The sequence below is a fragment of the Leopardus geoffroyi genome, chromosome B3, assembly GCF_018350155.1.
Source record: "Leopardus geoffroyi isolate Oge1 chromosome B3, O.geoffroyi_Oge1_pat1.0, whole genome shotgun sequence".
In the NCBI taxonomy this organism is placed as follows: Eukaryota; Metazoa; Chordata; class Mammalia; order Carnivora; family Felidae; genus Leopardus; species Leopardus geoffroyi.
This window is the reverse complement of record NC_059337.1, coordinates 133,816,406-133,833,046: the sequence shown is the minus strand read 5'-3', so window position 1 is coordinate 133,833,046 and position 16,641 is coordinate 133,816,406. Positions and strand designations below refer to the sequence as shown.

At 47.0% G+C, this 16,641-nt stretch overlaps 2 protein-coding genes across 4 annotated transcripts in view; one reads left to right on the top strand and one right to left on the bottom strand.

The window, feature by feature from the left end:
• NRDE2 (NRDE-2, necessary for RNA interference, domain containing) overlaps window positions 1–10,446 on the top strand; it is a 56,141-nt gene extending 45,695 nt beyond the window's left edge. For 2 of the 3 annotated variants that reach the window (XR_006705253.1, XR_006705252.1), the window contains 2 exons: window positions 193–1,536; window positions 2,544–10,446. Coding sequence is in view for 1 of the 3 variants with exons in the window: in XM_045451853.1 (XP_045307809.1) it covers window positions 193–318 (126 nt within the window). In the remaining 2 variants the exon portion in view is untranslated. Of the gene's footprint in view, window positions 1–192 lie in introns of all 3 variants that reach the window. The other variant, XM_045451853.1, reaches the window with a different exon arrangement.
• PSMC1 (proteasome 26S subunit, ATPase 1) lies at window positions 1,951–15,434 on the bottom strand. The gene is made up of 11 exons (XM_045451856.1): window positions 15,354–15,434; window positions 11,475–11,528; window positions 10,185–10,281; window positions 8,587–8,711; window positions 8,152–8,337; window positions 7,870–7,998; window positions 6,953–7,049; window positions 4,570–4,759; window positions 3,927–4,078; window positions 3,223–3,377; window positions 1,951–2,299 (listed from the first exon to the last, which is right to left on the bottom strand). Exons 1-11 carry the CDS (start codon window positions 15,354–15,356, stop codon window positions 2,165–2,167), a joined length of 1,323 nt encoding a protein of 440 aa, XP_045307812.1. The 5' UTR covers window positions 15,357–15,434; the 3' UTR covers window positions 1,951–2,164.
• Window positions 15,435–16,641: the final 1,207 nt, after the last annotated feature.

Here is a 16,641-nt window from a genome sequence, read left to right as displayed (position 1 = left end):
AGGTGTCAAACACGGGGACAGAGATGTCCACCTAGTCCTGACCCCACTTCGGGAAGAGAAGGCTTTGCTGGAGTTCACCCCTTCCACCCCACTTCTGTGAGTTGGGCGTCCTGCCCAGTGAGGCCGAAGGGGAGTGCAGGCTGGGGGGGGCGGCGTGGGGGCACCTGGCTAGCGCTGGACCCCTGGCCCTAGGTGCTGTACCTGGACGCCGTGGAGCACTTCCCCGAAGAGATGCAAGAGGTCCTGGACCTGATGACGGAGAAGGAGCTCCGGGTGCGCCTGCCCGTCGAGGAGCTGGCGCTTCTGCTGGAGGACTAGACCAGGAGGGAACGGGCCCTGCCTTCCGGGCCTCTCGCCTGCCCCGCCCCCAACTCCCCCACCAGAGCCGGGATGTGCAGGACGGGGACGCATGCGTGTGAGCATGTGTCCCGAGACCTCCGCTTTTCAAGTTTCTTAATTCTTAGTAATTTGGGTCTGGGTTATCAGTCTTTTACCTCTTGCACATTGTTTGGCTGTGTGAAGGACACAGAACCATAGTTTACATATTGTGTATGTGAATGTGTGTACGTAGGGAAGAATCCTGCCAAGTGAAAACTAAACCCGTCGTGGCTGGCGTGCGGGAGGTCTGTTCCACTCCTCTGCCCGGCCGTGAACGTGCCCCACTGGCATCCTTGGTGGTCCTGCCGTCGTGGTAGGAAAGGTCTGGTTTCTGAGCACTCGGACCTCTCCCTGCAGCTGGTGAGGAGAGCAGCTTTTGCCCTTAAGAGCCGTTTAAAACTTGGTGTTCTGGCCTCGCTCCCGTTTTGAAAGTTTCTCATTATTTGCTAGGCTCTTGATGCCACCTCCCTTCTGTGGACCAGGAGCAGCACCTGGGGCCTTGTTAGAGATGCAGCCTCCGGGCCCACCTCAGCCCTTCTGAGTCAGGGCCTGCACTTGAACAGGACCCCCCGGGGACTTAGGTGCACCAAGTGTGGGGGCGCTGCCCAAAGGATCCCTGCGGCAGGGGAGTGTGCAGGCGGCCATCTGAGAAGTGCAGAGTGGAGCCAGCACCTTCCCACCAAACCCACCCCTGCCTGGGGGCTGTGACACAGAGGCCCAGACCCAGACCACATTCTTGTTTTGATTTGAGGGTATGAATGGAACGAAATGTAAATATCCACATTCAGACCACTTTCTTCTGAAAAGGACACACCTTGAAGTCATTATTAAGGACACTGAACTGGGAGGAAATTGCTCTATCTTCCCTGAGGTCCTGCTCTAAGAGAAAGGCGGACAGCTGCTGCCTCTATCGTGATCTCTAGAACGGCTGAAGTTGTATTTCTTTGGCATCTCATCCAGAGAAGCCCGTGTCGTGGAAGAGAATCTTGCCTAGAAACCAGCGGACACTGGTTAGGGAGAAGGGCAGCGGATCAGGGCACCCGCGGAAGGTGGCTGGCCAGCCAAGTGGCCCCTTGCCTCGATCTGCCCCGCTTCCTTCACGGCTTCAAGACTGAACTGTTCAGAGAGAGGAGAAGTGCCGGAAATGGATGAAGAAAGGTAAGGGGGAGCTCTAACAGGTTTTGAGAACCCTTGAGGGGGATGAGGTTTCTGAACCTAAGAATGAGCAGGCAGGGCAGATTCCTGTCGGGAACCTTTCTTAGCAACGCCAATACCTTCCTGCCCCAAGAATGCTAGAACCCTCATGCTCCACAGACCTTCCAGAAGGGAAAGCTGAGTTTCCTTCTGAAGCCAGAACCACAGTCGGCCTCTGTTGCTTAAACAGCAGACACCGCTGGCTTTGCGGCTGCTGTTGTCCAGCCCTGCCGCCGGCTCTGGGGAGGAGAGCAGGGCGGGAGGTGTTCAGGTCTACACTCCTGGCCGTCGCCCAGAAGCCTCCCTAACGCCTTGGTCCACCTAATGCTGGACCGGCTGCTGAGCGGCTGGCATGGAGGCTCCAGAAACGGGACGAACTGAGGAGGAGCTCACTTTATTGGGGGGGAGAGCACTGCATGTGGCCAACACATGAAGGCAGCCTGGCGGGCACCCTACACACCGCGCTCAAAAAGGGACACGGGAGGTTTTGCTAAGAAAGATCAACGGGTGGCTTCCTCTGGGCGGCTTCCCAGCCTCCTCCCTCCGAGGAGTCGGGACGCCCCGACTGTTTCCTTGAAGGCAGATGTGGTCGCTACAAGTAGAGCCCTTCAGGGGTGCCTTCTTGTTTTTTATAAAGAACGTTTTCTTTCGATTTTTTGAAGTCTTCATTTGTTACTTTCATTCTGCGTTCTCTCAAGGCCATCAGACCAGCTTCTGTACAGATCGCCTGTGAGAAAGAACAAACAGTATGTTCAGAAAATGAAATACTTTGTGTTCTAATGATTCAGAGAGCTACTTTGAAATAAGGTGTAAGACGCCCACGCTAAAACTGCCTCAACCTTTTGGGAAAAGATGAGATCTTGTGAATGTCTGAAGCCTTCTAATGATTTTCTCAGGGGATCTGAGGTGGCTTTGAGGAGGAGGACTGGCTTGGGAGGGAAGGTCTGCCAGCGGCCCCACTGTCGTTACAGGGAGCCACGTTCCTGGGCCACAGTTGCCGTTACACTGGGAAACTTCGCGGCAACAGAGCACACGTCCAGTTCATCTACCTACACTGAGGAGAGAGCATGCGTTCTGGCTAAATGGAAATCTCCCCATTTACTGCATTTATTGTCTCGCAACACTTGCCAAAAGTAAAACAACCCACGCAACATGATGTGCTAAAACCACAATCTCAGCACTAAGTTTCTATCTGGTTATGACCCTCAGGATATTTCAAATAGTTCAGGAAAAAAGAAAGTGAACAAAAAGGTAAAGCAAAGAGGTAAAACGGTAACACTTGGTGAACTGAGGTGATGGGTATGTGGGCATTTACTATTGTTGCAACTTTTCTGAAGACTTCAAATTTCCCAAAATACAAAGTTGGTGCAAAATTTAAATTGAAGTTACCAACAAAGACACTAACCTAGTTGTACAGATGCCAGTGATACGCAGTTCAGTGCAGGCACCGGCGTGAAAAGGCCCCACACACGCCGTCCCTACCTGACCGTGGCACTTACCCCTACCTGACAGAAACCCAGGTCCTCACATACAAAGCAGGCTGGACCCACACTCAGTGCTGCCGAGCCTCGCCCTAATTCTGGTCATCTGGGAAGAAACGTTCTCACGCACACACACAACTAAGAGGTACAGTCCAGCCCAGGTTCTCACCTTGATGTCGGCCCCAGAGAGGTCATCTTTAGCCATGATCAAGTCGTCCAGGGTCACATCATCGGCCAGCGTCATCCTGCTTGTGTGGATCTGAAAGATGCGCCTCTTGGTCTTTTCATCGGGCAGGGGGAACTCAATTTTCCTGTCAATGCGGCCTGCGGGTATAAACGGTTTCCAGTCACACCCCTGTGGCTCCACCCAGGCTCCGCTGTGGCTCGCGGAGCCTGTCTCCTCACACCTGCAGTTTCAGAGGGAAACTTCCCTTGTGGGAAGGGTCCAAATCTTGAAAAGTGAACACTGCTCTTTGTAAATATCCACGTTTGAATTCATCCTGTTTAAAAGAAATCCTCTCTCCTCTGGTACCTTCAGAAACACACAAACTAGCTACTGCTGCTTTTGGTGCTACCCGAATGCGAAATTAACTGGAGCTACCATAGGAGCTATTTCTTCAGAAAAAAGAATATTCATTACGGGAAAGAGAAACGGTCACAACTTAAGACTGCGATGAAAAGGGCCACACTACACCTACTACATCATGTTCTTAGCCATTACCTCAGTGGAACGCAGCTTTGGGGAAGTTATTCTACACTTCAATAATGTATTTGCCTTGACGTGTATCATTTTTAAATCCCCTGAAAGTGCACTTAAACACGAACACGTATAAACACACTCATTCTCCGTGATGGGACAAAAGCAAATCTGACCTGGTCTGATAAGTGCTGGATCCAAAGTTTCTATTCGGTTTGTGGCCATGATAACTTTCACGTCACCCCTTGAATCAAATCCATCCAACTGGTTCAACAGTTCCAACATTGTTCGCTGGATTTCTCTTTCACCACCGGAATTTGAATCGTATCTTTGAAAAAGAAGAGAAGGGATGAAAACCGAACTGATCTGCTGAAGGGGAATTATAAAAACACCTCTGATGCCCTCAATTCTAGCAACAAAATCAGCACAGCCTCCCAGCCACCACATAATCTTAAACTGTAGATGTTTTCGTGCCTGAGATGGCATCATTAATTCAGATTGCATGTTTGGTATCTGAGCCCCCGACCCAAGCATGAGCTCCTGGAAAGCCTTGTGACCATGGCTGTGTCCCCAGAGTGCAGATGATGCCTGGCTCAGAGTGGAAATTCAAGGCATGGCTGCACACTAATCTCCAGATGGTCACGACTCCCGGGTGGTTGTCACCTGGCAGCCAGGAGCAGAGCCTAAAGCATCCACAGCCACGTACAGAAGGAGCCAAGGCAAACCCATGTGCAGGCCACACAGGCAGTGCTCCGCGATCATTCTCAGACAAGAGCTACAAGGTCTTTACCTCTAAATGACACAAAGAGAAAAATGTACCTTTTTGTTCCAATGGCATCAATTTCATCAATAAACACGATGGATGGCGCGTGTTCTTCTGCCACTCGAAATAACTCCCGAACGAGTTTGGGCCCATCACCTAGGTACTTCTGAATAAGTTCAGAGCCAACCACTCTTAGGAAAGTGGCTGAGGTTTGGTTTGCTACTGCTTTGGCTAATAAGGTTTTACCTATTTTAGGTTAGAAAAAGAAAGACAAAGTGAAAAAACCCTCAAGTGCTGTCTTAACTTGAAAACCCTGTCACTACCACCTAAAACGGGCATAAAAAACGGGCAGATCCCTCTGATGAAAAGGCATGCCACCATTCCAGTGTCTTGACATTATGTTCTCCAAGGCAGATAAGAGGAAATTCAGAACGTTCTGATTATTTTTAACCATCTTCCTAAAGTCATCATCATAGTGTCAGAAAATACACTTTACTGGGTTATTCGAACTTGCATAGAATACTATTAACCCGACACATGCCACCAGGGTTTGGGATCCAAACTCTACTCTGTGAAACAATCAGTGATGGAGAAACAGCCCGAGAACCCTAGGTTTGACCTAAGGAAACACTCTTTAGCACCAGGCCTGCAGCCCCTGGGGCCACCCGAGGAGTCGTGGCTGTGCTGGCTGGGCTTCCCCGAGGCTCAGCTGAGACGGGGCCAGCTCCCAGTGAAACCCACAAATGATAGCTCTTCAGACTTTTCTCAGCCTCTGTTGTGTCCTTGTGAGGAACTTCCTCTCTCCAATCTCAGGGAAGATCTCAAACATTTCCAGTCCTGCCCCATTCCTTGAGATTTCTATTTCAAGTCAAAAACAAGAGATCTGGCAGCCATTTTGTGAACTTTAGGGCTGGAAGACCTTGGCCCCTTTGATGGTGAGTGAGGACAGGGGCACAGGGCCAACCAGGAGCATCAGGACACGGTGGCAGTTAGAGCAGGGCTGGTAAAGGACCAACCTTAGGCCCGCGGGGGAAGGGGGGGGAGGCTGCCGGGGAGTAACACAGAAGACTTAGTTCAAGTGGGAAGGAGGACGAGGCACTAAGCTTTACTACAAGATGTGGCCACGACATCCTTGTGGTGAGACAGACAGAGGGCTGGGTGTGAAGGCTTAAAGTGCGGAGACTCCCAGAGAGAACCGACTAGGGCTGGTGAACAGAAGACAAAAAGGACCTAAGTGGGTGGCATCTTTCAGTCCAGAAGTGGCCAAGGCCAGCTGCTGTGGCACTGCAGTAGCCAGAGGGCTCACCGAACCGGCTTCTTCCTCCTCCTGTCAGGCCCACCACCCTGTGCTTCACCCCAGCTCCTCAGATCGGTCCCCAGCAGTGCACATGCACCAAAGGAGGCCTCTCTTCCAGCCTCAGCCCTGTTGCCAGTTCACTCCCAGAGCGACCGCGGCCTTGGGCTAGTAGTCACTGGCCTCTCTGAAACTTGATTTCCTGGGCTGTAAGAGGACAGGCTGCAGAAGCTCCACGCCTCCGGAGCTCGTCTCCACTTGTCTCCCAGACCCTCCACTGTGGGCAGTCCCCAGTCCTCTCAGGATCCTCCTGGGAATGTGGTTTCAATTCATTCAAATAACTGTGCTTCCTCTGGAATTTACACAGCGATGTACTGCTAAGTCCTGGACTGTACAACTTACTCAGGTCAACTAGTCGCACGGTGAACCAAATATATGTGTTTTTATCTTCATCTATGTATTCAGTATTATATTCATTCAGTACCAATGGACCAGAGAATGAACCTAACCTGAACAGCACAGAATAGGTTTTAAATCAGCGGTTCTCCACCATGGTTCTGATGTCTGGCCACACACTCCAGATGCAGATCGGGATTTTCAGGGATGGGACCAAATACTGGTATTTTTTAAAGCTCCAGGGTGATCCTAGTGTACAGCCAAGGTTGAGCATCCTGGTTTATTTCCTGTCTTCTAAAGTATATTTAATAGACTCACACTAATCTTGAATTATGAATACTTGAAAACCTTATGTTTTACAGCATATAAATGAGATATACAAGAGGAGTTCTAAGAAACTGTAAGTGCATTCACACTGAGCAGGCATTTGGGGTGGGGGCTGCCTACTGGTGTTCGTTTTTTGTTGCAATTCCTACTACTGTTTTTAACACATTAAGCCTGTTAAGTCTACAATTTCAAGTCTAAGATAATTCAGTTTCTAAGCATCTACTATACGGATAAATATACTTTTGTGTAATAGGTATGTTTCCCTATTTATTCCAAAAACGTCCGAAATGCCGCTTAGAGAACTTTGTTTTAAACTAAGGAATTGTGGCATCCTTACTCAAGAATTAATTATAACAAGCTAATGCTGCAGCTCAGGAGATCAGCTGAGTGCCCAGAGAGTGTCGAACACGGAGCATACGTACCTGTGCCAGGTGGTCCATAGAGAATGACCCCTTTTGGGGGCTTTATACCCATCTCTTCATAATATTCAGGATGAGTGAGAGGAAGCTCCACGGATTCCTACAGAAAACAAACACTGGTAAAAATAAAACGCTTTCCTACTAAAATTATCAGATCCATTAACTGGCGTCAAGAATATAGCTCACTTTCAACAAAAATAAGCTAAAACCTCACTACCGTTAGAGACACTGTGGGTGACTTCATCTAGCAGCAAGGACACATTGAAGAGGACCTCTGTCCTGCCTGAGCTGCCGCCCCCTGCCTATTGCTCCCAATTTCCCTCTAACTTTCCAGAAGCCAGCCTTGAGCAACATTTAATAAGCTCTTCCTGAGCAAAAGAACTTCAAGTGAAAATACACCCTTTCCATTTAAACTACAGACAGGAGCTGGGATGATTTTCTGATTGCTGTTACACCGACGGACACGCTGGCTAGAGATCGAGCTGTCTGAGAGGTGCCGGGTGGAGACCGGGGACAGCTGTGCATGACCTCCCTACAGACGAGACGCCGTGCAGGTGGCTGGCCCATAGCCAACCTGAATGACCACTGCACTTCCCCCGACTCACACTGTCCCCACATCACTGGAGGTTTCCAGATGGCCACAGCTGAAGTTAACACAGATGGAAACATTATATATTCACACACACAATAAACGCTGCATATAAAAAGGATTAAGCTGCAGCTGCTGAAGCAACAATCACCCAATTTATTTCCGTTACCTAATTCGGTATTAACAACTACAAAAGAGCACACTGGCAAGCTCTGTTACTGTTTGATCAGTACAGAAAAAACAAAATATGCAAAATAACTCTAAGCACTCTAAATGAGGCAGCAGTAAGAAATCTAAAGTCTAAAAACCCAGAGCCGGTTCCTAGACCTACCTTAATTTCCTGGATTTGGTTGTCCAACCCCCCAATATCAGCATACGTTTCCTGGGGGGCCTTTTCTACTTTCATCACCGTGACCAAGGGATCCGTGTCATCCATGAGCACCCCTATGACGGCATGTACCTACAGAGAACGTTAAGTTTTACTGCAGGGACGTGAGGTTTACACAGTCCATTTACAACAGTGCAATGCCAATCACCAGAACGGCATGAATGGGCGGATCTGAGAGGAAGGAGAAAGCATCCCTGATTAGGGGCTTCGAGACCGGCAACTTGCCTTGTGGTTGAGCAGGACCGAACAGCCTGGCTCCAGCAGGTCCTTGTCTACAAAGGAGAGAATGCTGACGTAGTGTTCTGAGCCCACAGACGTGGACACGATGGCGTGATTGTCATCAATGATCTCTTCCAACGTTCCTACCGACATCGGGGTCCCCCTCAGATCATCCACCTTTGATCTCTCCTCCTATGTAAGAGTATGCCATGAAGGAAAAGCGGGTTAGACCTAAAAAGTAGACAATGCTGACAGTTTTACTAGAGTTACTAGATTTTACTACGTTTACAAAGCAGGTGGTGCATTTAAAAGGCAGCTAATTTATGATTCATAAGAGCCTGCACAGGTCAACTGCTTGAATTTCACTTATTCACTGAATTCTATCTAATAACTAAAACTGTCAATTTGTAAAATCAAAGTTACAGTAATTTCTCAGTTTACCTCTTGCTTTTCTTCTAAAGGCTTCATTTGTTCCTGATTTCTAATGAATTCTTCCTCCATGAGAAGATAGTCTTTAATTCTCTCTAACTTCAGTAATTTTAAGCGGCACTGAGTGTGAGGTGTCACTGTAATTAAAAAAAGTTTTATTGTATGTGGAGCTTGACGTTCACAATGAATTAAGTCCATCCATAAGAAAAAAAGGTTAAGACTTAAAATAAGCTAATAAGCAGGTGCCTAAATGCAAAGGGAAGAGAGACTTTGGCAGTTATAAGTAAGTAGGTAAAAACGGGATGAGTTCTATGACCAGACAGCTAATACAAAATGACATACACTAAGTGAACTGTCTTTATATATAAGAAAAAGAGAACTCAAGGACCCAAAAGACAGTTTGCTTCGGTGTTTTATTCCCCATAGGTGCTAATAAGAATAGCTACAAGTGCTCTTCAGTCAGAATACATGCTGCATGCTAGCTAGAACAAAAGCATCCACTTGTAGGAGGACCGTGAGATATCAGTGGTATTAACATAGGCGGCAAACATTTTTTCCACACTCTTCTGCGTTCTTTTGGCTTGAAGTCCCCTGCTGCACAGGAATTTTAGCATATATAGACAAAAATGCCAATCTTTTCTTTTGTGGTTCCCAGGTTTCTTCAAAATGTCTCTCCTTCCCTGAGGTTAAATATATTCCTGAATTTTCATTCATTTACTTATTTCCACGTCTGTACTACATCTGGCAAAAAGGGATCTAATTTCATTTTCCCTCAACAGCAGATAAAATATGCCAGCCATTTATGTTAAATACTTCATCCTCTTCCCACAGAACTCAGACATCACCTTACCATATAGTAATGACCCATGTAACGTGACTTCCTATGCTCTTCTGGCAATCTGAGGACCTAGTCTTTACCGATACCATATTGATTCATTATTCATTTTTTCAAATTGTCGGATTCCTTTCATTCTTAACCAACCAACATTTATTGAAATTATTTCATCTAAGCAGGAAGAGACTTGTTTAGATGGGGATGGGAGGGTTATGTAAGACGAAGTGATGAGAAGAAGGCAGCCATGGGAAGGAGTGGGGGAAGAACGTTTTTAAGCAAAGGGCAAAAGCCCTAATGTGGATAAGAGTCAAAGAACACAAGGCAGGGCCGTGTGAATGACAGCAAGGGGAGTGACGGGCTGAGGACAGAGAGGTGGGCTGGGTCAGGTCACCTGATCTGAATCTCAGTCTATGTTCAGTATGAAGCCACTGAAACAGCTGGTGTTCAGGAATCCCAAGACGGACATTCCAACACAGTGGCGTTCCATTTCTTCAGGGAATAAGCGTGTTTTCTAAGTTAGTGAAGCTCAATCTGACTTTTCTAATCTCAAACTACACTCTTCATACCTCAGAGGAGCTGGCTGTTTAAGCGAGACATGGTTGTATACCGTCTGCACACTGCTAACACCAAAGCACAGCTTTGACCGCAGCCCAGAGGAGGGCCACACCCGCGAGCAGAGCTGCAGCCACCCCGTTTCCGGACTCCACATTCCGACCTCTACGCTACACACACAGACGGCTCTCGTGGAACCGAGACAGCAGGGAGGAACCATTACCCAGTGGCAGCTTGCTGGCAGCATCTGGTCCCTTTGTTTTCTTCTTCTTTTTCCCCACTCTGGTTGGTACAGGAGGTTCGTACTTCTTTTTCTTGTCCTTGAATTTTTAGAACAGCGGGAAAAAACAAAAACCACACCAATCATATCAAAACACAAACTTCTGTAGGGCCATCATCTTTCTTGGGGCTGTAATTTTCCTTATCTTTCAGAATGCTATTAAAAACTCCTTTTGCAAATAAAGCTAGGTTTTACACTTCTGCAATTGGTGAATGTAACTGATCTTTTTATTTTTTTATTTTTAAAAGTTTATTTATTTTGAGGGAGTCCGTATCAGAGGCAGAGAGAGAGAGAGAACGAACCCCAAGCAGGCTCTCTACTGTCAGGGCGGAGCCTGATGTGGGGTTCAATCTCACGGACTGTGAGATCATGACCCGAGCTGAAATCAAGAGTCAGACGCTTAACCGACACCTCTTGATCTTTCTTTTTACAACACACAATGATAGACTATTCGATAAGGACTAGAGGTCAGAATTCAGAATTATATACCAAAAGTTTGAGCTGAAATAATGAGACAATTCTTCTTCACATCTGAGGATATTAAACACTAATTTACTGGCAATTTATTCTAACACTCGGCCTGAGTGGTTCAATTGGCTAAACAAGCATTCGACTCTTGGTTTCGGCTCAGGTCACGATCTCACGGTTTGCAGGTTTGAGGCCTGTGTCATGCTCTACGCTGCTGGTGCGAAGCCTGCCTGGGATTCTATCTCCCTTTCTCTCTGCCTGTCCTACAACCACACTCCCTCTCAAAATAAATTAAGAAAAAAATCATTAGTTCAGGGCACCTGGGTGGCTCAGTCATTTGAGCATCTGACTCTTGATTTCGGTTCAGATTATGATCCCAGTGTCGTGGGATCAAGTCCTGTGTCAGGCTCTGTACTGAGTGTGGAGCCTGCTTAAGATTCTCATTCTCATTCTCTCTCTCTCTCTGTCTCTCAATCTCTCTCTCTCCCCTCACCTCCCCTCTCCTCCCACTCACCCCCTCTCTCTCTCTAAAATGAAAATAAAAAAATAAAAATCATTAATTCATAATTATTTACTTGACAGGTCAATAATCTTCTACAACATGAAATGGATACTCTATGTGAGGCCAGGCTGGTTAAAAAACTGCAGGATTACTTATTTTGCATTTTGACACTCACAAGTCCCCAAAGAACTTCTCAGCTGAGAGCCAAGATATGTTGCACAAGATATGTTTACTCACATCACAGACGCATCTGGCTTATTTACCTTGTCATCCTTCTTGCCACCTCCAGGGCCATGACCACCACTCTGACTTTGACCCTGAAAAAAGAAATCAGAGGTATAAATTCAGAATGCGATCACTTCAAAAGAACATCCTTATATTCCCATGATTCCATGACACCATTTAACATTTCTGGACTTAAGATGTACCTTGCAGTCAACATGTACATTTAGCATCGTAGAAATTTCTTTTCTTCCTGAAAAGCTGTTAGTGGATCAGTGGTGTGCCCTGCAACTGTTTGCATCTTAAATCAAGGACAAGTCTACTAAGAAACTGATGTATCATAATGAGGCTGGGATTCTAAGACCACCCCTTTTTTGAGGGGAAAATAGAGCTTGACATTCTTTAATATAAAACTACTTGAGTGAGTATATTTCATGAAATTAGGCCATCAAAGCTAAGTCATTTTACCTAGTTAATAATCATTTATCAATCGTTTACTCCTTACTAAGTTCACACCAAGACCCACGAGACTTTCCTTTCAAAAGCAACTTACATACCTCCCATCTCTAAAGCCTGGGGCTCTCAGGCAGGTCTTTCTTCCCAACCTGAAAAGCTAAATCACCTTAAGGTATCAAGAACTCAAGTGTATTAATACACTCGTGGGATTTGGGGATTTTAAAACAGACCCCTCGGCTACAAGGGATGGCTTAATAAAGAACAGTATCTCAAAGCTGGTGGCATTTTAAACAATAGTGAACTTACATGAATAGAGGAGCCCTCAGTCCCCTCAAATCACTTCCACGTAAGCACCTCTAAATTAATACACCGCCAGTTTAATTATCAAGACAGAACAATGTATCATTGTTACCTAGAAGAGTTGGGGTCAAATATAGTTCCCCACCTGCAGGATTCTTAAAATTCTGTGCCTTATTCTGAAGAAGGTAATTGCAGGCTCTGAAAAACTGTGGTTCAGAGTTAGTTATACCGCAGTAGGCTGCCCAAAGTACAGGCCTTTCATACTTACACCTCCTAAAGAAATGTGCCGTTGGCTGGGGCAGCTAATGTTTGTGGGGTGCTTACTATGTGCCCAAGTCTGTACCAGACATTTTCCTTTACTACTTCATTAATTCCACACCACCCTTCAAGGTAGGGTTTATCATTCCCACTTTTTAGACGAGGAACTGCGATGAGCCTAAGAACATGGGCTATGGAATCAGATGCATCTAGCTTTAAACTCCATCACGCAGGTCACCTCCCTGAGCCTCAGCATTCTTAACCAGAAAGTGAGGATGATTCTAGCTCCCCTTACTGAAGATGAGGTAAGGCACATAAACCACTCAGCATGTGCATGACTCACAGTAACTCCTCAGCAATACAATATCACCAGTGAACACGAAACATTAGGGTCAGGATTTTAATTACCAGCCTGGTTACCAAATCTGGGCTCTGAAATAAAACTATCTGGTTCAGTTCTTCACTCTCATTTAACCCAACTCTGTTTTTATCCAGAACTCTGACTTCCCACTCACTTTCCCACAGCATTTTCTCCCCTCACCAATCCAGCTATTCCTTTGTAAAACAAGGAGCTGATCCTTTAATTTTCCTCAAAAACCTTCAGCTGCTCCCCAGCATTTATGGTGTAATGTCCAAACTCTAGAGTGGCAGACGTGGCCCCTGCCAAACTGGCTGCAGCTAACCTTTCCCAGGTTCATCTACCACTCGTGATCCCGCAAGTCTGGCCCCACAGGAGGGCATCTTCCTGTACAGGTCATAAACCTCTTCATCTCTGGGGCATTTTACAAGATGTTTCTCAGTCTCAAATAACAATAACAAATATACCCATTTCAAGCCCTTACTCTATGCCAAACAGTGTGCATTCTCAGGGTATCATCTAGTTTACTTCTTACAGACCCTATGAAGTTGGCACAATCATAACCCCTGGTTTACAGATACGGAAACCAAGGCCCAGAGATGTTAAGTGACTTGCCTATTATCACAAAGCTTGTCAGAGATGTAGCCAGGAATCGCGAAGGTCTATTGGACACCAATATCTTACTGCATGGCCTCTAGCAAAGACTGGCAGGGTTTGTGTAATAGCACAGCCACTTAATGTGTCTCTGTTTCCTCCTTGGTAAAGTGAGGATGATAATTACTGTAAGGATAAGAAGAAAATGCTGGAATATAACTCTATGTTTATTGCAGCATTATTTACAGTGGCCAAGATATGGAAGCAAGCTAAGGGTCCATCAATAAATGAATGGATAAAGATGGTGTGGCGTGTAAATGCACACAAACACAATGGACATTACTCAGCCATTAAAAAAAAAAAAAAAAAAAGATCTTTCCATCTGTGACATTAACGGACCTAGAGGGTATTAAGTTAAATGAAGTCAGACAGAGAAAGACAAATACAACACGATTTCACTTGTATGTGGAATCAAAAAACAAAGCAGAAACAGATCCATAAACACAGAGAACTGGTGGCTGCCAGAGGAAAGGGACAGTGGGTGATGGGGAATGGAAGGCACAGGCTTCCAGTTATAAAAGGTATAAATCCCGGGGATAAAAGGTAAAAGGTACGGCACATAAAGCACATAAATATACAGACAATGGCACTGGGCTAGCACTGCACTGTAAAGGGACATATGGCAGCTACAGTGAGAGCACAGCAGAGAACAGACTCGTCCAATCACTGGGTTGTCCACCTGAAACTAATGTTAAATTAACATTTAACAATTAATTTAACATTGTGCCAGCTCTACTTCAATAACAATAACAGTGACAAGGAGAATAACGCTGGAAAAGTACCTAGCACATGCTTAGAACATTACCCCCGAAGTCCTTACAAGACCTAGAAGACTATGTGGTCGGCGTTCTTGATGTCCAGGATACAGGCTAAACACATTGCCATCTCAGGCCCTTTGCGCTTACCTATTCCTTCTGCCTGGAGCCCCTTCCCCTCAGATGTCTGCATAGGCTACTCTCATTTTGTTTAGACCCCTGCTCAAATCTCACCTCCTCAGAGGGGCCTTTGCTAACACCCTATGTAAAATAGCCACCCCATCCCTTTCTATAAACAACCATATAGCACTGGCCACCCGTCCATCTCTCTCCCGTTCCCTGCCATCATATTGCAAGTCTGCTTTTCGATGTGTGTGTGTGTGTGTGTGTGTGTGTGTGTGTGTTCGCCTTGTCTAGAATGCTTTTCGGTGTGTGTGTGTGTGTGTGTGTGTGTGTGTGTTCGCCTTGTCTAGAATGTAAGCTCCATGAAGGCAGAGACTTCGCCAATCACGCTCACCTCTTGCGCCCTCACCGCTTAGAGCAGAACCTGGCCAAAAAAAAAGTTGCAGGTGCTCAATAAACACCTGCCTACTCAACTAACGAACAACTGCTAGCGGGAGGCTCCCCTCCGAGGTGCACCAGTCACAAAGACGTCAGTCTTGAATGCCTTGCCCAAGTGCCCCCACTCCCCGCGGTCGTCCACCGCCGCGCTCTCCCCTCCTCGGCCGGAACGAATCCCTCCCTCTTCCGCGGTCGCGCAGCCCTTCACCTGAGCGGCTCAGAAAGCACTGGTCCCAGGTGCTCAGGGAGGCTCCCGCCGGAACTCCCCACGCCGGTCAGCGGGGCCCCGGGCGACGGAGGAGCAAAGCCGGGCGCCCTGACCCGCTCCGCCGCCCCACTAGCAGCCCTCCCGGGGGGCCCTGCGCGCCAGGGGCCCCAGGAACCCCGGTCCGGGCCCGCTGGTCGGCCCCGACGGACCTGAGCACTGTCTCCGGGAGCCCCCGACCCCCGAGGAGAGCGGGCCGGCGGGCAGGAAGGCGGGCGGGTCGAGTGCCTCGGGGAGCCGCCTCGCCCTCTCGTCTCGGGTCGCTTCGACCCCGTCGCACCGCCACCACCGGCCGAAACCCTTAGTCACTCACCATCTTGCTCCGGCCGCTTGAACCGCCGCTACCGGATATGCATCTGCCAAGGCGGCCGACAGAAGCGGAAGTTGCCTAGTGACGCTACGGAAGCCGAGAGGAGCCAAATCCCTCCCTGACGGAGTCGCTCTCCAAGGGTTTGGTGGGGCAACGAAATATCTTAGAAGCCAAACGTGAATCTTGTAAAATATTTTGCTTGAAAAAAAATTTTTAATCGAAGTTGTTAGGCTGTTGTCAACAGTTTAAGACGACGACGTAGACTTTGAAAGAAGTAAGACAATTGTGAAGACATAAAATATTTAAAATCTCCAAAAATCTTAACTGAGAAGAATTTCACGTGTTGCTCCAAGAACTGGAATGGAATTATAACGGCGAAGGTGACATAAACTTTTGGATCAACATTTAAGCTATTATTTGGGCTCTGGAATAGACGTGATCATCTGAGAGTATTTCCTTGTCTAATGAGTTACCTGGATGCGTTTTCTTTTTTCCTTTGATGCTTTGTGGCTTGTGATGATGTCACATGTTGTCTTAAAATAACTAGTCTTGCACCTGGTTGGTAACGTTGATCATTTATTACACCCACCAGGACATTAGAAAGATAGCAAGCATCCCTTTGGCCTCTGGAAACTTCCACAACAGGTGCTCAAAATGTTGCCTGTTGCTGAACTGGAGAGATGGAATTCATTCTTGTTTTTTGTTTTTTTCTCTGCTCCTGATTAATTTAGGCATTTTAGTTGTGAAATGCTGAAAATATTTCACTAACACCCAACAGGTACAAAAATAGGAGATCACTCTTTCCTTTTCATCATCATCTATAAAAACTATGTCTTGACAACTGTTGATCTCCGCTAACAAATCTGGCATCTACGTGATATGTGAAACAGTATGATAGGTGAGGGGCAAGACAACTCCCCCTTCACGAATGCTGAGAGAAACGCCAGAGTTGTATGGAATGTCTAAGCAATCTGTGTATAACCCGAAGAAGTGTAGAGGTCCTGAGGTGGTGTCACAGTCAAAGAAGCACAGGCTGATAATACTTAAGAAAACAAAATCTGGAGGACTTGCATTAAGAAGCCCCTTGGGGCGCCTGGGTGGCGCAGTCGGTTGGGCGTCCAACTTCAGCCAGGTGACGATCTCGCGGTCCGTGAGTTCGAGCCCCGCGTCGGGCTCTGGGCTGATGGCTCAGAGCCTGGAGCCTGTTTCCGATTCTGTGTCTCCCTCTCTCTCTGCCCCTCCCCCGTTCATGCTCTGTCTCTCTCTGTCCCAAAAATAAATAAACGTTGAA